The sequence below is a fragment of the Rhinolophus ferrumequinum genome, chromosome 8 (genome assembly GCF_004115265.2).
Source record: "Rhinolophus ferrumequinum isolate MPI-CBG mRhiFer1 chromosome 8, mRhiFer1_v1.p, whole genome shotgun sequence".
Lineage (NCBI taxonomy): Eukaryota > Metazoa > Chordata > Mammalia > Chiroptera > Rhinolophidae > Rhinolophus > Rhinolophus ferrumequinum.
The window spans coordinates 81306456-81333023 of record NC_046291.1 but is presented as its reverse complement, the minus strand read 5'-3'; the positions used below and the strand labels follow the sequence as shown (position 1 = coordinate 81333023).

Here is a 26568-nt window from a genome sequence, read left to right as displayed (position 1 = left end):
TTCCCCTGATGGCCTCAGAGAAAGTTTTCCCATGTATTCTGAGAGGTATGTGTAATGGGAATTTAACTTTGTTTTGAATATTCTGCTCTCTTCTCTCTTGGCACTTTCAGTCATTTTTGGTTACCTAAATGGGAGCCCCTGTTGCAAAATTTTCATTTTGACATGTTCTTTTTGCCATGCAGCGTTGTTTCTCAGCATTCCATCCCCGTCCCCCACCAAGGAAATGTATGTTAATGGTATATTACCCCAAACAAAATAATAACCATGCAGGGATAAATCCAGTGGTAAGCAGGCAAACTGACAGATCAGACAGTGGGTGCCTCACAGAGCTTTGCAAAAATGTTTCTTGTTATGTCCATTATTGTCTACATTCCTCCCTACACCTTTGCTAGAATAGTCCTTCACACATTTGATTGTGTCTATGATGAATTTATGCAAAGTCTAAAGGCATTAATAGAGGTGGGTAGACATATGCCATCACTGTTATCAGCATCAGCACCAACACATACTGAATACTTACTATGTGCCCGCTACTTTAATCTTACCTCATTTATTCATCATGCAACTCCTGTGATGTAGCGGTAGAAATCATTATTCACATACTTAGATGAGGAAACCAATTCATAGAGAATTGAAATAACTTACCCAGTGACACACAACTATTAAGGACAGGCTGTAAATCTAACCCAGGTCTTTGTGCTTCTAAACCAATTTTTGTTACTCATAGTAGACCTTAATCAGACATACTGATGTTGGTACATTCCTAAGCATTTTAAAATTTCCTCAATTTGTGCTAGCCCTATGGATACCAGTAATGTCTCAGACTCTAAAAGATCTGTCCAGCTCAATTAAACTTACTTTAGTTCGATTAGCAGTTGTTGAATACTTACTATGAATGAGGTACTGTTCTAGGCACTGGGGATTCAGAAATACAGAAGAGACACCATTTTTTCTGGCCAAGCAAGTAACATAATGGGTTAAGGTGTAAGGCATTATACAATTTTAAGTTTATTGAGCAGATGTCCCCCTCCATTTATTATGTCTCAGGAAAAAAGTGCCTATGTATAAATAACCTAATAAGTGCTAGTTCCATTACCTGGAAGAATGAGAAAATTATCCTTTTAACCAGTGGGAATAAGATAAATGATCATAAATATCTAATGGTCTTAAATTGCTTCCAAAGAAACCATGCCTTGGAGGTAATAAATGTCAACATAATTATTAATGATGTAATTAAGGATTTGACCTCTTAAGTAAAGTAGACATTCAATAAAATAATATTTATTTCATGAAATAAGAACATGTTTCTTTTTGGTCTCAGTGCAGAAGAAAAAGAAGTACACAGATTTCAAATGTCTATGTTCATCTTTTATTACTATGACATACAGCTTGAATCAAATGTCACAATTACTCTTATGAAGTATTGAGGAAAATCTGATAACACTATAAAGTGATGTTTGGATTTTTGAAATGATTTCTTCCGTTTATATCTTGAGATATGTCAACATACATTTTATTTATATTTTAAATTTTACTTAAGTTCATTATTGATTTTTTAAAAACTATTTTAGATTGGCTGGAAAAATGGCAGTTCCAGATTGAGTTATCATTATAACTAGTAGATCAGTTTGAGGAAGATAGACAAATAGATACAGGCTTTATTCTGCTTTACAATTCATTCAAATGCTAAAAGATATCAATATCAGTCTTAAGACAATACTAGTGAAGTACAGTAGGTAAAAGTTATTATAGTAAAAATCTATATATTCTTGGACCTCATCCCATCCACTTAAGTAATCTTCGTAAAAACATTTTAGTTTATTGTATGTGCAAATTTCCAGGTGATATCACCTTGACTTGAATAAGCACTTTAATCAACCTTCAGTGTTCATTATGTCACCATTTTATTTTTCTAATTATATACCTAATCTTTACCTGGAAATTTTAATGTTTTCATCAGTTGGATTTTATGGAAGACTGAACTAAGCTTTTAAAAGCTGTTTGTTTTCTGTTTGGATCTCAAATTCTGATAAATAATGAAATATATTCTGAACATTAATTGATGTGCTCTCTGGTCTGTGGTACTGTAATCCTATATCTGAACTAAGTTTGTGAAACAAATTGGAATAGAAGTATACAATTGTTATTTTAGGGTCTTAATGAGTTTGCAGCATTTCGATGAGACTGATATAGCATGATTCTCCACTAGTTCAACACTGTAAACCTTCAATCTTGTTTTGTGGTTTGGTATTTTATTATACTTCTTCAATATGGTGCAAAAGTAGTCATTAGACCCCTGCCATGTTCTGCAAAATTGAATATGAACTTTTTAATAGCAGGGGATCCAGCATGGAAAAAGTCAGCAACAATGCTTTTTAAAAGGAAACAGTATGGTTGTCCTGATAATTATACAATCAGGGATATTTGGCTGGTTTAAAAGGTCCTGCTTTTGTAGAATTCTTCCCTAGCACAAAAATTCTTAGAAGATTTTGGTAAACTCTACATATTCTTCAGAGATCCCAAATTGTGCGGGGTTTGAAGGAAAGAACTGGCAATATCATAGTTCTTACAGTAGTAGGATGGGATTTAAACAGAAAAGAAGAAGAACATACCAACTTAAGAAAAAGGCAAGCTTATCTTGCCTTTTTTATACTTTATTCAAAGACAAGCTTCCCAGAAGCCTGAGATGTTGCTATCACAATTATATCATAATAACTGTTATATTAACTATTATGTTGCTGGCTCCCACCTTACAGTTTATACCTTAGGCTAAACATCTTTCCCTTCTCATCCCTTCATCAACAATTTACTGAGACCTACTACGGACCATACATTGTGTCAGATGTTTGATGCAATGTTAAAAAAGACAAAATCCCATCTTCATAGATCATGCATTTACTGCTTGGGTAATACATAAATGTTGTTTTTGCCAGAACCTAATTTCCACTGTATCACACATATTGTCAGCATGTTATAATGCTTCACTCTTAGGTGTTACATCCATAAATACTTTCCAAGGGAATACTATGCTTTAACACCATTTTGGAAAAAAAAAAAAAAAAAAACTTGTGTTTGTGTTATACACTAGGACAATCTGGTTGGAAAATTCCCTATATCCAAAATTTTCGTCCTAATATGTAAGTTTCAACTCATTTTTTGTTTGCATCAGGCAATGTATTTTCTGTTCATTCCTGAAAATGTGTGTTTTTTTAATGAAAAGCCGGATATGGCATCAAAACACGATCCATAAAGGAAAAGTTAACAAATTAGATTTAAATTAAATTTCTAATTAAAAATGAAAAAGTTTTGCTTTGCGAAAGATACTCTTAAGAAAATGAAAAGAAAAACCATAGACCATGAGCATATATTTGCATATCACAAGTCAAACAAAGAATTTGTAGCGAGAGTATGTAAAGAACTCTCAAAACTCAACAATATGAAAACAAACAACCTGTCTCAGCTCTGACTACTATAATATACCATAGACTGGGTGGCTTAAACAACAGGTATTTATTTCTCTTTTTGTTAATTTTTATTAAATTTATTGGAGTGACATTGGTTAGCAAAATTATATAGTTTTCAAGTGTACGCTTCTATAATACATCATCTAGATATTGCATTGTGTGTTCACCACCCACAGTCAGTTCCCCTCCCAGCACCGTATATTTGACCTGCTTTCCCTTCTTACAGTTCTGAAAGTCCAAGGTCAAGTTTCCTGCAGATTGGTGTCTGCTGAGAGCCTACTCCTTGGTGCGAGGATAGCCACGTCTCAGTGTGTGTTTTGTCACTCTTCTTATTAGGACAGTAATCTCAGAATGAGGGCACCACTCTCACGACCTCATCTAAACCAAATTACCTCCCAAAGTCCCCACCTCCAAATACTATCACACTGGGGCTTATGACTTCGATATATGAATTGTGGAGGGACATAAACATTCAGTCCATACCACAGTGCAGTTAAAAACTAGTCAAAATGTGTAAAGACTTCACTGATGAAGATATGGAGAAGGCACATAAACACATGAAAAATATGTTCAACATAATTAGTCATTAGGAAAATGTAAATAAAAATTACAATGTAATACCATTACACCCCTGCAAGAATGATAAAAATTAAACAATCAAAAAATTGGTCATAGCATGTACTGGAAAGGATGCAGAGCAATCAGAACTCTCATACATTGTTGATGGGAATGTAAAATAGTACAGTGACCACTTTGGAAAGCATGGCAGTTTCTTTCTTTTTTTTATGATGGAAAATGTTTTTTTATTTGTTTCTTTAATTGAAGTATAGTTGGCTACAATATTATTTTAGTTTCAGGTGTACAACATAGTAATTCAACACTTATATACCTTACCAAGTGATCATCACAAAGTCAGGAATTATCTGTCACTATACAAAGTTATTAGATATTAGTGGCTTACATTCCATATGATGTGCATTATATTCCATTGACTTATTATCTTATAACTGGAAGTTTGTAGCTCTTAATCCCTTTCACCTGTTTTGCCCCTGTCCTCACACCCCTCCCTACTGTCAACCATCAGTTTGTTTTCTGTGTCTGAATCTGGTTCTACTTTGTTTTGTTTGTTTTATTTTTTAGCTTCTACATACATATAAATGAAATCATATGGTATTAGTCTTTCTCTGTCTGATTTATTCCTCTTAGCATATTACCCTTTAGGTCCATCTATGTTTTCACAAATGGCAACATTTCATTCTTTTTTATCGTCAAGTAATACTCCATTGTATTATATATATGTACCACATTTTCTTTATCCATTCATCTATCAATGAACACTCAGGTTGCCTCCATATTTTTGCTATTGTAAATAATGCTGCAATGAACATAGGGATGCATATACCTTGTCAAATTAGTGTTTTTGATTTCTTCAGATAAATACACAGAAGTGGAATTGCTGGGTTGTATGTTAGTTCTATTTTAATTTTTTTGCACAACTTCCACAGTGGCTGCACCAATTTACATTTATACCAACAGTGTATAAGGGTTCCCTTGTCTCCACATCATCGCTAACACTTGTGATTTGTTGTCTTTTTGATAATAGTTTCTTATAAAATCTACACTTACATATGACCCTGCAATTACCCGGTTAATTATTTACCCAAAATAAATGAAAACTTATATCACACAAAAAGTGGTATATTAACTTTCTTCATAATTACCAAAATGTGGAACCAACTCAATGTCCTTCAGCAAGAGAATAAAGAAGATGTGCTCCATCCATACGTTGGAGAACTACTCAGCAACAAAAAAGAATGAATTCTGACACATGCCGCGACATGGATGCACATCAAATGCAGTTTGCTACTAAGGCGCCATGCTGTATCATTCCATTTTTATGACATTCTGAGAGCATAAAAGCAAAACTGTAGGCACAGAGAACAGATTCGTGATTTCTAGGCATTCAGACTAAGGGGAGGGGTAGACTCCAAAGGGGCAGCATGAAGAAACTTGTATGGCGATAGAACTGTTGTGTATCACGCTTTTGTAGTGGATACAAGATTGTGCATTTGTCAAAACAAACAGAACTATAAAACACAAAGCGTGAATTTTATTGTATGTAAATGTAAAATTTTGATAAATGAAAATACAAATGATAAATAATGGAAAAAAAATTGGCAATATTTTTTCCTTCAAGAACTTTGTCTTTCCATTTCTAGAAATGTATTCTTAGGAAAGCAACCTACACTGTGGTCAACAGTCTTCTTTACAGTGTTATTTATCACAGAGAAATTGAAAACATCTTAACTGTGCAATTATAGTGAAGTATTATACTTAAATAAATTATATTTTCCGTTTACAGACATTAAAATATGTTTCTGAAGGTTAATTACAGAGAGAAACAATCATTCTTTACTGATGTTTTATACGTTTACTATATTGACTTACCCAGTTTAGCTTTAAAATACTGATTTTCAAATATTTAAAAACTTCTAGCCAACAACTTGAAGTACTTTCTAGATATGTACTAAATATTCAAGCTAGTCCAAATCCTTTTCTGAATAGCCAAATAGCTAAATATGTAGACGTATATAAATAATTAAATAGATGGATAAAATGAGTAATGCTGTTTTTGCCTTTATAATCGTTTTAGTTCCTCTTTTATTTTTCTAGGGAAGACAAACTTGGGTTGAGAATAGAGCTAGTATCTTTGATCTAAAGCATTTTCCTATTTGGAATGTTCTCTATTCCCATTCTGATCAGTAATAAAATACCACATTATATATAAATGGTGCTTTGCAATTTCCAAAGTATTATTTCACGTTAGCCTCTTTGATCCATTACTAGACCTGATAATATAATCACGGATGATGGCAGTGCCCCTACCCCCACTTACAGAGTAATCTGAAGCCTAAAGATGCTTAACAATTTTCCTGGGTCACGTTTTGGCTGATGTTAAAGGCAGAACTCCAATCCAGTTGTTACAACTCCTCATCAAATATTCTGTCCATTATAACGCACTATTTATTTACTCTGAGTCTTTCCCTTTTGAACAAGCATGCCCTGCATTACAAAGGTCCTTTATTTCATTATTGTCATTCTGGATTCATTTTTTTTCAATTGTACAGAGTCTCTCCATAAAATTCTCAGGAAAACAAACACAAAAACCAAAACAGGATTTCCACACTCTGCAGGTATTTAAAACTTGTGTTTTGAGATATATCAGTGTGTTTTTCTTTCAGTGTGTACTTCCGGGTCTTCTTGGACAGGACACCTTACCCCCTTGTTGATTTCTAAGCTATCCACTGTGTCCAAAAGAGTTAAGTTTATTATACCTCAAATACAAACACACAGAGCAAGTCAATGCTCAAAAATGAAATCTTGAGCCTTATTTTAGAGATAATAATCCTAAAAACCAGTCTTTCATAAGCTAGAGTCAGCATATGAGAGAAAAGTGGCTTGTCAATTCCACATAGCTCCCTTCTGATATCAAATGGGAAGACAAACGACTCAGGATGCAGGTTTAGCATAATCCAGGATCATACATTGGCCAGTTGCCTGGCTCTGAAAGACAGCACCTATGGAAGATGTGGAGAAGAGGTACATGGGTTAGGGTCCCTGCCTGCCTCTCATTCTGCACAGGAAATAGTGGGCTGAGAGAATGGAAACTACGGACATCTCAAATAGGTTAAAGGGAAAAGCAGAGGGTCCAGTGCCTCATTCCTCTGTTTGAGACTTTGGGAAGGGACTCAGTGTACACAGGATTCCTTGAATCCTGACATAAACGGAGGGGACTGTGATAGTGAGAAAATGATGTGCAGTGTTTAGGCAGAGTGGGCCTGAGCTAGCTGCTACTCACCCTTTCAACCTGGTCTCTCCAGGCCTATTTATGATGTGGGGATGATCCCCAAATCCTTGCATGCCCCAGTATGTGATGTAGAAGTGTTAATTGCCCCAGAAAACAGGAAATAGCTTGGAGTCAGGTCCAGATATGCTAATATTGTGCTGGGCACATTCTATGTGCTCAAGTATTAGCTGCTGTTTTGTTATTGTGTGCCGAGGAACTTGAGATAGCTGCCCAGTTAGGCTTCTGAACCAGCAGCTCACATGCCATGGAGATGCAACTTCACCTATCTCCTGGCCTTTGTAAGCACGTTGACCTTGGAAATACTGTTTTCTTACTTTTAGTTGTTATTTTTTTCCCTACCTAAAGTATTTTCTTTTTAGCATTTCTTTTGAGTTTTCCTTCATGTTCATTTTAGCCTTTGCTCTTACATTCTCTCCTGTTTTCGTTTATCAGCGATGTGGGTTTTACTGTTTTTCACTTAGCGAGCATCCTTACACCATTATAATTTTTGCATGTAGTTGTGTCATTCATCTAATCATACATTCTACTGCTTTTCCTGAATGTCCCTACTTTCCTCTTCCTATTTGGTCTTATGTTCTATCTTATTCTTCCATCTCTCCATTCTGAACTCTTTTTCACCTCCTTATCTTTTCTGTTTTTGACCGGCATTACCCTATTCTGCCCCATTCCCTGATGCAATTCTCAGATAATCAAGGTGCCCACTCCTTTTGACTTCCTCTTTTCAATACTGAATTTACTGAGGGGCTGACAATGGATTGTGTAGACTCCCTTCTTTATGGTTTGGCATCAGCTAAAAGAATATAACAGGGATGATACATGTGAGATATGTACCAGGGAGCAATACAGCATCTTGGTGAAGAATATAGCTTGTAATGTCTAATAGATATTTTCCAGTTCCAGCTTAGATACTTACTAGCTACATAATTTTGAATAAGTGTTTTAACCTCTCTGTGCCTCAGGTACAACAGTAGTGACTGGCTAATAATTTTAATATGGATATCCAGTACACCCACTACATGTGCTGTGGTTAGCACAGAGTATAGCCCATTTTATGCCCACCCAAATATCAGATATTGATGTTATTTTATGACAGTTATTCTTTTTTTTTGTTGTTATAAATATGATAATACTTAACACCAGACTTCTTTGTCTTCATATATATGTAAACTAGATAGACAAATAAGCTTCAGATTGTGAAATTAGCAGAGTATTCATTGCAATGCTGGCATTGCATTGTTGCACATAGTGTCTGTTTAGCCCTTAGCTTTACTTCATATTTTATTGGTTTGAAATATAAACATTTCCTCAGCTGATTAGGGTCTCAGTCCAGAAGTAGCCAAGGGCTACTTGCCTGTAAGAAGATAACATTTAAATTTTTAAAATGGAATTAAGTGCATATGAATTCTAGTAAATTTGCTATGTACTGTCTGTTGACATCTTACTCAGCTGTGGGCAAGCATTTAATCAACATTTATTGACTTTCTTTTCTAAGATTTAAATAGGACATAAAGTTTTATGACATGTAGAGTATTTTCAATAACTGTTTTATTGTTTTCCATAAATAGTGTAATAGTACACAAGAGGACACATCCGCAAAGTGCTTTATTTTTGGAAGAGTTATGGTAGTTAGAAGTTTGTATAATAAAATGCTGGTCTACTTTTCAAGTCATACTGTAGATTTGTGGGTTTCTGGGTGTCTCTTACTTTTTCTCTTTTGTCTATAACTTTTCTCTTTTTGGACACTTATAGTTTGGTTCTGAAAACTACGAATTATAGTTGTTTGTTCTATTGTTATATAAGATAGATAATAGTTCATAACATTATATACTAGTTACTAAAAGTCACAAAACAGCAAATGCCACAGAATGCAATATATAGCATGGTTTAAACATTAGCTTGATATAGAAATTCCAAACTATAATAGCTATCATATTGGTATTTAATTTACATGATGGCTTGACCAGTACCCATAGAAAGTTTGCCGTGAGCTATTTATACTTTAAGTAGTATGTACATTGGAACTGGAAAAAGAAACATTTTTAGGGAATCTTGAATATATTCATATGTTCAAGAATCTTTCTCTCCTCTAAATACTTTTGCTTTTAGCCAGGAATGGTCAGACATGAGAACAGTAATGTGAACGATGGCCAAGACCTAGTCATCTGGCCCTCCATTGCACGGTTCCCAGAATCACAAACAAACAAAACTGAGTGATGATTATGACCCTAGAATTCCACTCTTAGGTATATACCAAAAAGAATTGAAAACGGGTACTCAGATCTGTACATGTATAAGCTTGTTCATAGCAGCACTATTCATAATATCCAAATGGTGTCCATCAACAGACAAATGGATTAACAAAATTGTGGAATATACACACAATAGAATGTTATTTCCTCATAAAATGGTATAAAGTTGTGACATAACATACATGAGTCTCTAAAATATTATGCTAATTAAAAGAAGCCAGACACAAAAGATCACAAATTGTATGATTCCACTGACATGGAATATTCAGAATAATTTAATCTGCAGAGGCAGAATGTAAATTGGTGGCTGCCAACGACTGAGGAAAGGGAGGAATAGGAGAAACAGCTTAGTGGGTAAGGGGTTTCACTTTGGAGCAATGCAAATGTTTTGAAACTATACAGAGGTGATGAGTACATAACACTGTGATGTACTAAACGCCACTGAAGTATTTACTCTGAAATGGTTTTGTGTAATGTGAATCTCAGCATATTAAATTATTGTTTAGAAAATATTGAGTGACAAGGTTGAAGCAGCACCGTATCCCATGTTCTCAGAATCACAACTGGTTTAAATCAGTGTACTCCATGAACTGAGAATGGAGAGTTTGTCATTATTGATCCCACGGAGGATGGTGAGGGCTGGGAGCAATTTATATTACAGAGTTTTCTTGAAAGATTAATTCAATTTCCCTCTTAAATATATTCTATTTCATTATGATATTAGATTATCAGAGCTTGTGAAAATGACTTTTAATGGCTAAGTTTCTGTGCCATGTGCTGCTTTATTTTTCGTGCTTACCTGAGATTTCAGTTGGTCTCATTGATCCATCCAAGAAAATGAGCACAGGAGAGAATAAACGTTTCTCTTTTGAGATGGGTTCTCTCTGTAAAATGAGGAAGTAATTATAGGAAGGTAGATGGGCAGATGAGGTTATTTAAGCAGATGTGCTTTATTTTTGGATCCTAAGTCATTTAGAAAAGACAACCATATAAATACAATGATGTGGATAATTATACATTATTTTTATATTTCATGTAAACCAGCCTGTAAAATTGTTGGTAGTTATTTGTGCACATATATGAATGGTAAAGCAAGTGCTTTCCATGGCTATTACATCAATATCTTGATTTTTCAGATGAATAAGGCCCTTGGTTTTTTGTGGTATACATCGTTGCAAACAACATTTTTAAAGGTTCCTCTTCATTGAGAACCCTCCATGTATGAGACACCTCGTTATGTATGCTGCATAAATGATTTCTAATCCTTAGAATATTCCTCAAAGGTAAACATTGTTATTTCATTACCACAGATGAAATAGCTGAGGTTCAAAGATATTAAGTGACATATGCATGAGGATAAGATGTGCGAGGAGGATTCACCTGTAGATACTTAACTGTGTCCAGCTAGGACACCTTGTGACTAGGAGCCCGTTGTGCTGCATTTATTGTTGTTGTTGTAAGATTTCCAATAATATAGCTCACACACAAATTGCAGAGCCTGTTTATGACTATTAGGTTGTCTCCCCTAAGGAAAGGCTATCTGTTTGCTCACATTTCCGAATTAGCCTGTATAGACAAGCTATCAAAATGTTGCTGGAGTGTTGACATTTAACTGCACTGAAGAAATGTGTATATCAATTTATATGAAATCTTAGGTTCTAAAAAGCATTCAGGTACCCAAAGTAAATACTAAAGGTGCTGAATTATTACTGGGGAGGATGTTAAATTGGGTCACGGGGAACTGGAGCAACTGAGAATTTAAGGAAGGCAGAAATATAACAAAACTTGAATGTTAGTCTAAGTCATTCAGAATTGGATGTCAAATAACTCTTCCAACATGGGCATTCTTTTCCTCACACAGCTTCCACATTAACTGTCTTCAAATACCTTGTATTTTCCTACCATTATACCTTTGTTGACATTATGATGCCTGAAATGCCCTCACTCATTGCTATCATTTCTCCACCTTTCTGTCCCTTTTCGAAAGACTTCTGCTATCATGCTAGTCCTCCAGAGATTGTTTCCTTCCCTCAACTGCTGTAGTATTCTCTGTTTGAAACACGCATTTGAAGCTTGGCATTTACTTTTGGAGTTGGTTTTATTCTAATGTGTTTATAGCTCACCTCTGTTATCAATGATGAGTTCTAGTGGGGTAAACAAAGGTATTTTCATCTGTTTACATACCATCATATGCCTTGGACATAGTACGTGCTCAAAAAATAGTTGAGAATTTTTGTAACTCTTGAAGGCAGAGTTTTCTCAAATCATATTCATAAAAATACCATTTCTGGAAGCCATGCTCTTCAAAAAAGGGTGGCCTTTGGTTAAATAAAGTTGAAAAACACTACACACCATTTCCACCCTAGTAAATTTACATTATACATTGGCATTTTCAAAACTCTGACGAATTCTTTAGTAATGAGACCAATTTTACTACTTTAACCTAGTCATTTTTAGCTTCCCCCTTACTATTCTATCTTTTATTCCTCAAAATGTTCTTTGAAAAACACTGTTTTAAAGTGTTTTGTATTAAAATTATTCTAATAATATTCACAACTGTGGCAATTGAATTTTGTTTAGATATAGGTTGGGCGTTTTGTCTGGCTTGCCTTCTGTAGTTGCAAAATCATTACCCCTTAGCCGTATTGGTGTGTGTGTGTGTGTGTGTGTGTGTGTGTGTGTGTGTACGCACACATGCCAGACAGTGTGGACTCAACTTGAAAATAGACTGAGACTGAAAAGAGAATGATTGGAACTGGTCTTTCAGCTTGATTATCTGCTAGAATCTCTATTACTTCTCATAATATGCTTGAAAAGTTTTATTTATACCTCAAGGGCAATAAGCCTGACCTCATTTACAAGTATCAATGCAGATATTAGCAGTGTACTCTCTTCTCCTCCAGTCAGTCTTACTCACTGTCTGCTTGCTTTATTTACTTCCTCAGAAAAGGAATATCTGTCTCCTTGGAAACAGACACAGAATGGTTAATGAGAAAAGTAGAAGTTTTGGAGTCAGAAAGTTTTAAACTGGTTCCCTTCTCAGACCTGTGTAACCTTGACCAAGTTTTTGTTCTGGAGCCACTGACTTCTCAACCATAAAACGAGATAGGTCACACCTGTCTCTAAGAGTCTCTAACAAGCATAGTGCCTGGAAAAAAACGAGATGCCCCATAAATATTAATCTCCTTTGCAGTTATTTTTGTGTCAGATTATGACAAGAGCATTCCACAGGCACAGTCACGGGGACAAAACTGTCTCTGTCTTATAGTTGCTGTTCCATAATTCATGGTGTTACTTCCAACTATACATGGTATCACTATTCTTGGTGGCTTCTGTTTTTATGAGGTGATTGTGAATGGGGGAAATAGGAAGAATTGAATTATCATCTATAAACAATATTTGAATTCTACGAATAGTGAAGAAATAATGTAAAAGAATTTGTGTGTGTTTGTGAATGTGTGTGTGTATACACACACAGATATATCTATATCTATATCTATGTCTATGTCTATATCTATATCTATCTATACGTCTATCTACATCTACATCATCTATATCTATATCTGTATCATCTATATTTATATGTCACTTCAAGTAATTTATCAGATCAGTCACAGGGGGGATAGTAAGTGCTTTAGTAAGAATTCTGGACTGGCTTTCAACTTTTGTTTCAACAAATTATATAATTTTGTGCATAGGTCTATTTCTAGCATGGTTTTGGGTTATTTGACACTACACAAATAGAATAAAAATAGTTGTGTGATACTCTTGCTTAAGGTTATATGTTTGGAGGTGAAAGTACACACTAGAAAATTAGATTGATAAAACTCTATAGGGTAGAATAGAATGTTCAACATAAACTGTGATTTTTCAGACTAACAGACTATTCTGACCCCCATTTTGCAAAAAAAAAAAATAAATAAATAAAAATAAAAATAAAATTCTTGTTACATGTGGTTGTCAATAAAACATCAATCATGTCTATCTCTAGCCATCCATGGCTAAATTGTTCCTTGAAGAAGACCATTTTGTGCCTGTGAAGGATGACAAGTGACAATTTTTCTGTGGTATCTACCTTTCTAAATGCCAAATGATCTCCTGGCAGTTTTTCTTGACATAAATATTATGAATGGCTGAAGAAATCATCATTTTTTGTACTTTATTGGTTTAGACACCAGGTGAAGTCTTCTAAGCTAAACTGAAGTAATATAGTAAGCAATGAACCTCAATGTTCCTTGGACTGGCCTTGGTTGTGCATTAAGCAGCATCTGTCTTGATCTTGTTGATTACAGGAGAAGAGGTATCAGGGAGTCTCTGCCCAGCATCTCCTCCTCCTGAACGGATGGCTTGTGAAATTCCCTGCAGAATGGATTGTGTGGTGAGCGAGTGGACAGGGTGGTCATCTTGCTCCCAGTCTTGTTCAAATAAAAACTCAGATGGGAAACAGACCAGGTCAAAGACTATCCTGGCATTAGCTGGAGAAGGTGAGTAACAGGAAGGGTTTAACAAAGTCAATTGCCCAGTTACTGTTTTCCGATCGGCAATTGCGAAGTTCATATCATGGAAGTAGCCACTTGTAGGTGATATCTGTATTCCCTGAATCCAAATGAACAGTTTCCTTTCCATACCTGACTTTTCTCTTTAATCCTCTAGTTTGTCTGTGCTGGGATGCAGTATTTACATGAACTATTTTAGCCCATTCTATTAACAGCTCATAGCAATCAGATGGATGTTACTTTTCATTATACTAATTTAGGAAAGAAAGCAAAGTTTAGTTGATACACATCCAGCTTCAGATAGCTCATGCAGTTGGAAACATAATTTGAATATGTCTGGTAAAAAGAGCTCCAAATTAGGAATCAAGAGACATGGCTTCTTTACTGGGAACTGCCGCTAACATCGGCAAGATTCCTGGTCTGCATGCCCTTTCTGTTCTGTTATGCTGGCATGTTGTGAGAGGGAAAAGGATGAAGGCTATAAAAGTGGTTTTGAAGAAGCTAAGATGTGCTATTGGAATGAAAAGGGATGGCATCAGAAAAAAAAACAGAGGAACAGCCGTTCATATCATTTATAGCAATGGTCTCTGTCCCCAGACAGCATGTGTCATTTCTCTCAGGCCCTCCCTCGGCTTCGCCTGCCTACAGCTCCGTTAGAACAGCGGGACACACACATGACCACAGACTGCGAGGAACTCCTTTTTGAACACGATTCTGTACTGTGATTCTGAGAAAGGGGGCCAGGGTCAAAATGAATGAAGATTTTCATATTCTTAAAGTGCAGTGTCTCCCTCCCTTGTCTTTTATATTTCTGAAAGGAGGATAAAAAGTCAGTAGTATTTAATGAGGAAAAAAATAGCAAGAATAACAACCCCAAATTCACAAATCTTTTTGAGCATTTGGCCCACTGAATAAAACATTATAGTGTGAAAGAATAGGAAAAAATCAATACTTTAGATAAATACCAGTTTTTACATGGATATGAAAATGTGAAAGAAAAGACAGTAATAGAATTTGATTGTCTGACTCACCCAAGAGTGTAAAGATGCACACATCTGTCTGGTCTCCCAGACAGTGGATAACACATTGTCAGGCATTATTTCAGGGTTTAAGGATGGGTTTTTTCTTGCCAAACTTTAAGAGTGACTTCTGGATTTCTAAAATTGCAGTAAAATGCACTGCTTGATGGCAGATGCGTGTCTTAAAACAGTTCTCTGGTAAAAATATGCTCTCTTAGGAAAGAGAGACCATATAAGCCGTGTGTGTGTGTGTGTGTGTGTGTGTGTGTGCACATATACACACACACATATCGTGTTTCCCCGAAAAGAAGACCTAGCCAGACAATCAGCTCTAATGCGTCTTTTGGAGCAAAAATTAATATAAGACCTGGTATTATGTTATATTATATTATATTATATTATATTATATTATATTATATTATATTATATTATATTATATTATATTATATTATAAAGACCCAGTCTTACATTATATAAAACCCGGTCTTATTTTTTACTATAAAATAAGACCGGGTCTTATATTAATTTTTGCTCCAAAGACGCATTAGAGCTAGTGGTCCGGTTAAGTCTTATTTTCAGGGAAACATGGTATATGTTCACTTTAACATCACTTCCAGGTCATGGGCTATTTTATCTAACTGACTAATTTATGTACACATACTAATATTAATATAAAAGCAGATTTCCTTGGAGTTTATCTCAGAGATACATGACTCTTGGAGAGTGATTTTTAAATCTAATTGACTGCTCCCTGGTTTTTAGAGAATGGCACAACATATTGTCCTCAGATTGTCATTCAGGACAAAAGAACCAGGGCCTTAGAGTGGAAAAAAGGAGCAGTGGCTCAGGCCTTTGGAAAGCTCTGTCAAAAAGACCATTTTTATGGACCATTAAAATAGCAAAAACAACAACAAAAAAGAACAATAATAATGACAGCAACATATTAACAAAAATAGCAATGGTTATGTATTCTTTATATTTTAATTTTTGCAGGTGGGAAACCCTGCCCCCCTAGTCAGGCCCTCCATGAATATCGCTTATGCAATGACCATTCCTGCATGCAACTCTACTGGGAGACGTCGCCTTGGGGCCCTTGTTCTGAAGACACATTGGTAACTGCCCTTAATGCAACCGTTGGCTGGAATGGAGAAGCTACATGTGGTGTGGGCATTCAGACACGGAAGGTCTTCTGTGTCAAGAGTCACGTGGGACAAGTGATGTCCAAAAGGTATTATCAATAATTATTGAAAGTGCGTAGCATTTTTGTTGAGTATTTATAGTCAAAAGCATTTTTCAAGCACTGAATATGTCTCCATCTGTGCTAGAGTAAAATACTTTTGTTTTGTTTGACTCTTAAATATTAAAACATATGTCTCTATCAAAGGTAGTAGCTTTACTAAGTTTTAATATGTGCACTAGGTAATGGATTACAGCAAATAAGGCCCATAAATATCGAGTCTATTTGAGTCATCAAATTTTCTAGAGCTGATCTCAATACTTTTGACACTTTTTCAATTACTTAAAGACTAAGTCCACATGAAGGTAGGTTATGATCTTTGAAAATATAGGGTTGTGTTACACACTTCTCTTTATGTCCCATTGATCTTTTTTGCAGTGAACAATAAATTCCTGGAGCCATTTTGAATAGACTAATTCATGCCCTCAAGTAGGTTTATAATCTAATGCATGCTATACTCTGCTCATGGAGATGTAAATAAAAAACAAACAAACAAACAAAAAAATCAGGAGAATTTGGACACGGAGATTAGGATATAGATATCAAAAAAGGTCAGGAATAATTGCAAGTGATGCAGGAAAAAGAGTAATTGAATGGAGAACTCAGCTGTGGGAGTTTCATCTCTAGAACAAATGAGGAGACATAACTCTTCCTCAAGTCCATGTGTGAAGGCTTGTGGAGAAGGAAATGTAAGGAGCCTATGCAGTATACAGAGCCTGGGTGCGTGGCCCATGCGTAGAGATTTCCAAGTGGCCATGTTTGAAGTCGTGCTCTTCGTGCAGTGAAAGACCCCACTCAGCCACAGGGGCGGTGGCTCACCGAGATGGGCTGGAGCACACCAGGCAACTTAAAGCTGTTTCCCAGGAATTTTCACGATGGGGACGTGAAACCCTCTCTTCTTTCTGTTCCTGATGCTCTAAGCGAAAGAACTGGGAGTTGCCATCACCCTGGTTAGTCCTGGTGGAAAAAGCAGGAGGAGAAAGTGAAGCTGATGCTCAGAAAGAAGCAGAAACTTAAAGCAGAACAAATCCTGGCAACATCAAACCTTGGTCCCATCCCTCCTAATTATATCCCTGCTTTCCTGGCAAGCTAGGCAAATACATTTGCTCTTCTGACTGATCGAATCCAATTTGTATTGCTGCCATGGGCAACTCAGACACCTGATTAATTCCATCTTGGAGCACCATGATGACAGGCTCTGGGCCTTATCCACACTGCCATGGAAACCACTTTAACTGTGTGTAAGGAAAGTCATAGCAGCTCAGTTAAGGGAAATGAACTACTGGTGGCAGAAATAGTGCAGACTGGCCAGATACTACTGGAGTGTCCAATGAACAGATGGCTCTGCAAATGTAAGCGAAGACAACTGTGACTTGAAGTGAAGTGTAGTCAGGAAGACCTCATCTCTCTTCCTAAATATGGCTTCCAGAGGGCTGAGGTTGGATGTTCTTCATAATTACCATCCCAGACTGTAGCGCAGTGTCTGGCATATGGTTATAGTGCTCTACAACACTATATGAATTTATGACTTAACTAGACTTATGTATAGGAAAGTAACAGGGTTTCCCAAGAATTGGATGTGAATTGCAGAAGACTGATGTTTATCTTTTGCTCTGATAAATTTTGGCAAAGAGGACGGCCAGGAAGAGTGATACACAGATCGTAAACATGACCTTTTGCTCTTATTAACTCATAAATGTTATTTCTGCTGTGGTATCTAATCCTACATTGTTTGTGATGTTTTTTGAAACACTGACTTATGTCAGTTGCATATTTTAACTTGCCTGGTACCCATAATACCATGTGGACTGATTGAGTTAAGTCAAGGGGAGTTATCGCAAAATGTGGACAGTAATGATTGCGAATCACCTGTTTCAGATGATAATCTGATTCATGGGGTTATGATAAAATTTTTAAAGGCTTATAAAGGTAGTATGCCGATAAGAGAAGTCTTTTTATCTTGGGAAGGATTGCAGCCTCGCTAATGTTCATTCTTATGATGTAAATTTTGAACTGTTTAAAAATGATACATGAAATATTAGCTTGAATATACACGTCGAAATAAATATGGCTTATGTATAGGAGTAAACCTTACAGGAAATGCAGCAAACTGTTATTCTCTATAGTGATAAGAAAATTTAGCATACCTGAAGTCTGATTTTCTCCCTTAGACAAAACTTCTCAGCTCTGAATCACAAGAAAAATCCACTTGATGTGAATGCCGTTTGTTTATTTCGTAGTAAAGGGGTATTAGAATTGAGACTGACACGTACCAAATGAATTATCATCACATTTTAAAAGCTATTGGGACATGAAAAGTTGGATTATATGTTCAAATAGCCCTTATTTCCTCGTCTATCCTCCTAATTACTTTGAATGACAGTTTCTTATTAAAGCCTCTACTTACTCAACTGTTAACTTAATGGTATTTTGTGCCCCCCCCCCAAAATCACAGGACCAAAAGTTTATAGTTTTAAGCATAATTCACAAATGAATATGCATTTGTTTGAAAATTTACACAGATGAGACTAAAATATTAATAGAGTGAATAACCTCCAGTTTTGCTCAGTTTACCAGCAACGAAAAATGAATTGCATAGAGGCTTTCCCTAACACACACACACACACACACACACACACACACACACACACACACACACGAAGATATTGCTAATTACTTTTTGCACTGTTAATGAGGCTGGAGACTTAACCTAGTTTTAATTCTTACTGTATGTCTCCAAACAATCCCACTAAACATAAGGAGCCTGCATTAACTTTAGTAAAGTTAATTAAAATTCTTGAGGTTAATGAGATTAATTGGGCTAAGGAAATAATACCTACTGTCCAGTGAAGCACATAGTGAGATAGATGATCAACGGCAGAAAGTATCCTTTGCTCTGCCCTTTCAAAAAAAAAAAACACAAAAAACTATATATATATATATGTATATATATGTATACATATGTGTGTGTGTGTGTGTGTGTGTGTGTTCTTTTTCATGTGAAAAACATTGCAGTGGATAAAGATACTCTGCCATTTGTGTAATCCTTGAGGTGGGGGTGGGGCAATAGAAAGAGAACAGAAGAAAATATCCTAAAGGAAGAGTGGCCTTCAGGGTAGAAAGAAAAAAAGCATGTCTCCATGGAACAGATGGGCTAACATAATGTTTTTTATCTCTAAACTCACTGCACTGGGATACACAGCATTCCTTGTAAGTTCTTGTTTCCCTGGGTTGGTGTTTTAGTTTCCATGCAATTGTTTGGATGAGAATGTTACCATTGTATGAGTAATAGAACTGATCATATCAGAAAATGAGAACTAACTGGGGCACAACTGAAACAGAAGTGAGAGCGTGTTGGGATATTTTTGGGGTTTTATTTGGTTTTGTTTCAGGATTCAATGCTCTTTTTTTCCAACTACAATGTAGAAAAAAATAATAAAGATTAAAAACACATAACACAAAGCTTTCCGAAGGTCCTGATAAGGCACTTTCTGCCATTAATGTAAAAATACCTGGCATTTTGTGAGATATAGGAATGCAAAGCTCCTGTTAAATACTAATGTTTTAAAAATTGTCAAGTTTGCCCCCTGAGCTGAATGAGATGGTACGTCAGTTCCTGGGTCAGAGGACCGCCCAAAACAATGTAGCATTGTGTGTCTGTATCTCCATCTTGGAGGCAAACTGAAAAATGGCAGGTCTTTAGAGCTCAATTTAGTGCATTTCAGCACAGTGTAACCTGTAGGGTGACCAAGAGACAATCGTTATAGAATACGCCAGTACAAGTCCAGGAAAATATATGTGTTGAAATGAAATGCCTTTATCCTTTTATCAAGAGCACTGCCATTCTAGGATCAGAATGTTACATGAAAGTAGGTAGTGTAAGTTATGACAAAAGGCAAGTGGTCAGACTCTGTTTACTAACTAAAAAATGAATCCATATGTTTCCCTGGGTTTTAAGGCTTCAATTTTATTTTGGAAATAGCTGGATACATATGCTTAATATTCCCAGGGACTTATTTGTCTTCAGGCTCCAATAGCATGGAAAGCTATTCAATCATTCACTTACTGTTACTAAATATTTACAATGCACTAAGACCTGGCATTTTTAATACATGATATAACATGGAATTCCACCATCAAGTCTTTCAAAATTAGTACATGTATTTTGCATGCACATGTGTGCACATTTGCATGCACACACACACACACATACACACAAGAAAATAGCAACACGGAAGATGTCAGAAACCTTTTTTAAGTCAGTGACAGTACAATACAGAAAATACAACTTTATAGTTTTAGATGTGCAGGGAACATAATTTGCTAATGGTCAAAGAGAATATTTTTGAAGACTAAGAGGAAATTCATGAAAATTGGAAATGTGATGATCCTTGAAGGGGTAGATAAAAAGGAAGAGCAAGTTGAATCGCTTAAGAAAAGGCCAACTGTTTTGGCAGAAGAAATGAACAGGAAGTCAATTTTCCTGACAGGGGAATAGTTGGCTCCTATCAGACCAGAAATCACATTCCAAGAAAGCCCTCAGTTCATGTCCTCTATAAAAGCAATATAACCTGAGCTTGAACTTTGCCACTGAGGGGATGATACTGATTCTCTCTTATGGACTTAGCAGAAGAACACAGAGAGAAAGGAGGCTATGTTGACATGATGCTCAGTGAGTATTTATTGTAAGTGATGCTAGTGAAGTGTAAATAAAGTAGGCAATATCACTTCTCTAAAAGAGTTTAATGCCCACTCCTAATTGAAGTGAACAACGTCCCTGAAGGTAAGCCCCTCTCTCCAGAAAGTCTAAAGCCGGCACCACAAGTATTTCTTTTGTTTTTTTTTTTAATTAAAATTTATTGGAGTGACAATGGTTAGTAAAATTACATATGTTTCAAGTGTACAGTTCTGTACTAATCATCCATATATCACATTGTGTGTTCACCACGCAGAGTCAAATCTCCTTCTATGACCATATATTTGACTCCATTTACCCTCTTCTACCAACATCCATCCCCCTCACCCTCTGGTAAACACTAAACGATTGTATGTGTCTATCAGTTTTTGTTTCTTTCTTTGTTTGTCTCGTCCCTTTGTTGCTTTCAGTTTTATATCCCACATATCAGTGAAGTCATATGGTTTTTGACTTTTTCTGACTATTTCACTTAAGCATAATAATATCAAAATCCATTTATGTTGTCGCAAATGGCACTGATTCATCTTTTCTGATGGCAGAATAGTATTCCATTGTGTATTTATACCACATCTTCTTTATCCAGTCATCTATAGAAGGACACTTTGGTTGTTTCCATGTCTTAGCTTCTAAATAAAGCTGCAATGAACATCAGAGCACATATATCTTTACTGATAAATGTTTTGAGATTTTTTGGGTAACTACCCAGGAGAGGGATTGCTGGATCATATGATAATTCTATTCTTAAATTTTTGAGGAACCTCCACACTGCCTTCCATAGCAGCTGCACCAGTCTGCATTCCCACCACCAGTATTTCTAAGCTATTTGGTGAATGTATGGGTGAGTGTGTACTGGGTCAGTGTGGGGTGACCCTGCCTTCTGAGCACACAGGAAGTTGGCTTTACAAAAAATGTGCTTTTATTTGCAGCCATATACCAGGAAAGGCTGGAAAGGACTTAGGATAAATAGCAGTTCAGTTTAATTTCAGTAGACTTCAGAGTATAAATAAAGGACTTGGGAATGATTTTATTGTTTTTTGCTATCTCTACTAAAGTATGACATAAATTTTCCTTCCCGGAGTAGCTTGTTTAAATAACACTATATCCTCATACAGAAACTCTAAGACACTCTTTTTTTTCTATTGTTATGTTCGTCAGATTGAACTATTTGATAGACAGCTTTTTGCGTTATGGTTAATAATAATGCCACTAATAATTACTTAAGCACTGATTTTTCTGTGAGTATGTATATTTTCCAATTAAATTTATTTTCATCAAAGTATGACATGCTTCATAGCACAAGTAAAATAATACAGAGGGACTGGTGATAGGAGGCAATAGCCTTCCAACCATCTCCTACTCCACTGGGTATCACGCATCTCAAACACAACCATTTCCTAATAGCTGCTCGCTCTTTATTTTGGCTGCGTAAGCCTTCACGTGATTCACAAATCATAACAATATACAAGAAGATATGTAATATATAACAAGAAGCCAGCGCCCATCCCTGCTCCCATCCACCGCTTCCCTGCCTCCTGCCCTGCTACTGGAGACCTCTTTATTAGTTTCTTGTCTACCCACTCTGTCTTTATGTTAATACAAGCCAGCCCGAGTATATTTTCTTATCCCCCCTCTCTTTCTGATGGTTAGCTCCTAATGCTACGTGGTATATATTTTCACGTATCATTTATATGTCTCCTCATTTCTCAATTTAAAATGTCCACACCTTGATCCCTTGCATGAAAGCAAGGAACAATACCCCATTTACAATAGTTCCTCTCCCAACTCCTCACGTTATTGGTTTTCTTTAGGTTGGTTACGTTAGTATTTTTGATGAATCATCTAACAACTTTATTTCTTATTTTATTTATGTGTAGATTGCCTCTCTGACACCCTGCTTTGGTGGATGAGGACATTCAGGCCTCTGCTTTCTTTCAGTCTTCCTCCATCTCCCATCCTTTGCCCACTGCATCTTCACATTATGATATCACGTGCATTCAGTTCCACAGCCAAACTCAGTCTCCCATGTTTTGTCTCTGTATTGTGTCCGAAGTTTTAAAACTAAGATGTTTTAATTTTTATAACTATGTGAATTGATGAGGTCTGATGTCAGTCTGATTGTTCCACCTTCTTAGATGACCTAGTTTCCTTCTTCTCCCCAACCATTATCATCTCTTCTCTTACTTTTTCTTACTGTTTGAAATTTGGACAATCTCTGTGTTTTCATGTTGGTCATTTTGTTTACAATTGGTGGACTTTTCATCTAAATCATTGCCCTCTCATCAGCTCTTTGTTATTTTAATCCATTATTTTGTTGTTAATTTTATCTTCTACATTTTTTGTTCTTTCCTAGTGGAAAACATCTTCATTGTCTGTTCGAACATATTATACTGATGCTTTTTCTATCATTATTTTCTCAAGTGCTCTGTGCCCATGGAGCTTCGGTCCATTACTTATTATTTTAGCACCTCAGTTTTATCATCTGAAAATGAAAATTATAATGCCTTTCATTATTGTCATTAGGAACAAATAAAATAATATAGGTAAAGCACTTAACTCAGCCCTGACTATCTAATGCCAAAGCTCACACTATCAGGCTTTATACATAACAAATCTCTGTGCTTTATAAGAAACTTATGGGCAACAGAATTTAAAGTGCCAGTATATGTTATGGGGTGCTTTCCTATTTTCTTGGCATATCGCTGTTTTAGAGATAATGCGCATGATATTTATCCCTCTGAAATCATAAAAAGCAAACAAACAAACAAAAAACAACAACAACGTGTTTTCCCTATTCTGAGATTTTTAGTTCTTCCAAGTGGTTATGAATCCATTGAATCCATTGACTATATTACTTTCCTTACAAGTATCAGCATTAAATGAATTATCAATAAAATGACAGAATGCAAATGTATCTCTTGTTAATGCTAGTTAGTATATATGCTATTTGCAGTCTGTCATATCTTGCTTACTCCAGCTCATCACTCTACAGGTTCTGAAGCAACACCAACAGATTGTTTAAATAGTCGAAATTTCTGTTAATTATCAAAAATGTAAAATATATTTAAATGGTCTTCAGTGATTTTTGTTTCCCAATATATCCATATATTACCTTTATGTTCTTCTTCTTTTTGAAGGATAGCACTGATTGGATATATTATCCTGCATAAAACTCTTTTCAAAAATGATATCAGACATGTGAATTCTGAAAAAGCCAAATGTTATTTGAATTGATGCTGACGGGGAGATGCTTTCTTGGCATTTGTCTTTCTTTAGTTTCAGGGATTGTTCTTTTCCTATTCTAGGAACAAATATTTTGGTGTTTGGGTGAAGAGAGCTGAAGTCTCCTGCTCTGCCTCTGGCTGGGGGCCCGTGGGCAAGTAGCCTCTGGCAGGGGGCCCGTGGGCAAGTAGCTGGGTCTGTCTTCCCTTGTCTATAAAAGGAACGACAGGGCTGCAATGTTTTCTGTTCTGAAATCCTGTGGTTCTATGTTAAAGCCCTTACTTTGTCCAGCAGGCATTGATATAGTATCTTTACATTGGCAGATGTCCAGATTCTACACGGCCGGAAACAGTACGCCCTTGTCTCCTCCCGTGCAAAAAAGACTGTATCGTGACCCCTTTCAGTGAGTGGACGCCTTGCCCAAGGCTGTGCCAATCAGGTAGGTAGATAGTGTTTTCTTAGTGCTTTCTTCCTTAACCACTTGATTGTTTTTCCCACTGCTAAATAAGTGAGAGATTGTGGAAGGTGAGGACACTTCTTTTTTATTTGCTTGTCACCCTGGTTTGTAAAATTTGTAAATGAAGTTGTGGATTTCCAAATCCATCAGAACTTAGCAAGGAACACATTTTCAGTTACTATGTGCCATAATTGCACTGCTGCGCATTGCAGGAGTACTGATCTTCTATTGACTGTGTCGTGGCATTTTATACAACCATTCATGTGGGGTTCCTTATAAAACATCGTCACCATCACAGTTTCTTTGTTGTTCTTTTGTGCTTGGAGCCTGGTGCCAGGCATCGTCATGAGAATATAGAGCATCAAGCGCCATGCTTGTGTCACTAACCCTGCGGAAGAACAAGGGCACATAATTTAAAAAGTATTGGCAATATACAGAAATTGGCAATATAAGATTTTTATTTCTTTACTTTTAATGGTTATCATTGATAGGCCTGGGTGTATTTGGGGGGCTGTGATCTGGGATACTTAATACCTAAGTCCTAATGAACACATAGGATACCTTTGATAAAAAGAACCTCTTTCTTAGAACAGGTCTTTTCCCCTACTCTTATGACAGTGCCCCAAGGAGCGAGTTCATGTGGTGATACAAGTACTCCTAGCCCCAAAGCTCAGTTTCAGTCTAAGATCTGGAGTTACTTCTTCTCCCCTTGTCTCACACCTTGACCTTGGTCCTGTGGATCTTAATCATTGCCGCGGGAAGAAAAGGCGCATCCAAGGAAAGGAGGGATGGAAAGAATGTTCACCTTAGCACCAAGAGTAACTTGAGTTTCATCCACACATCCCCGGCCTTCTCTTAGATAGACATGTCATCTCAAGCAGGGCATGGCTCTCACTGCTGCTGCCTAGCCTCTTGGAAGTGGAGAAAAAGGAAGTAGGCAGCTTTGCGAAGAGAGAACCCATTGCAGAGATTGAGGGCATTAACATCTTTCTTTGAGATATCCTAGCCCTATCGGTCTAGGATCCCTCGAATGTACTTGGACTCACACATCTTCATGGGACATGGCCAACACTGGCAAAGATCTGTCTGCCATTTCAGACCACCTCTCAGTGACCGGCAAAGGGACAGTGACAGCTGTTGAAGATTCTCATCAGCAGTGTCTTATATTGCAATGGTGGGGCACCTGTATAGTTATTTCATCTTCTTCTTCTTCTGTCATTTCATTTCTTAATGATTTTTTGTCACAACATTAATATGGTAGCATCCAGTGAGCTTTACTAATGGATAGAATAAGAAATACATATATTGACTATGAAAGAGCTTGGAAAATACAGGAGAATACTTGTCTGATCTTTCAAGGGGTGAAAATAACAATCTCTTGCAGAAACTCTCCAAAACTTACTTTTCTGAATGAAGATCTGAAGTAAGTGAACTGAATGAACAGGTTTATTCAGAGTAGTCAGGGGAATGTCATTTCCAGATAGAGTGGGACAGAAAAGCTATGAGCTCTATTTGGAACTATTTGAAAGCAGTATCTAGGAGGCTGACTTTTGGAGTTTTAATAGTAACATACCTGAAAAGCATTCAAGCTCTTAAAGATAAATAGTAGGAAAATTTACAAAGATAAAATAATCTGTGATGATGGAATTTCATTGAGTTTCAGCTATTTCTTTTAGTTTCCTCCTCATGAGAGATTAGCATAATTCATTTGTTAAATAATTATAAAAAAGGAAAAGACTGAATTAAAAAGAATACCCTATTGGCAGTCAGATATTGGTGGTATAGCTTTCAAGGCCCCCTGACACTTAGGAGGCATATCAGTCTTGCTAAACCAGTCTGCCCTTGTGGCCAGAGTTGGGTTAC

At 36.4% G+C, this 26568-nt stretch overlaps 1 protein-coding gene across 1 annotated transcript in view; it reads left to right on the top strand.

Moving 5' to 3' along the window:
* THSD7B (thrombospondin type 1 domain containing 7B) overlaps positions 1-26568 on the top strand; it is a 797596-nt gene that overhangs the window by 408259 nt on the left and 362769 nt on the right. Inside the window, exons 8-10 of the mRNA XM_033111445.1 lie at positions 13874-14065; positions 16090-16324; positions 24572-24687. Coding sequence (XP_032967336.1) covers positions 13874-14065; positions 16090-16324; positions 24572-24687 — 543 coding nt within the window. The remainder of the gene's footprint in view (positions 1-13873; positions 14066-16089; positions 16325-24571; positions 24688-26568) is intronic.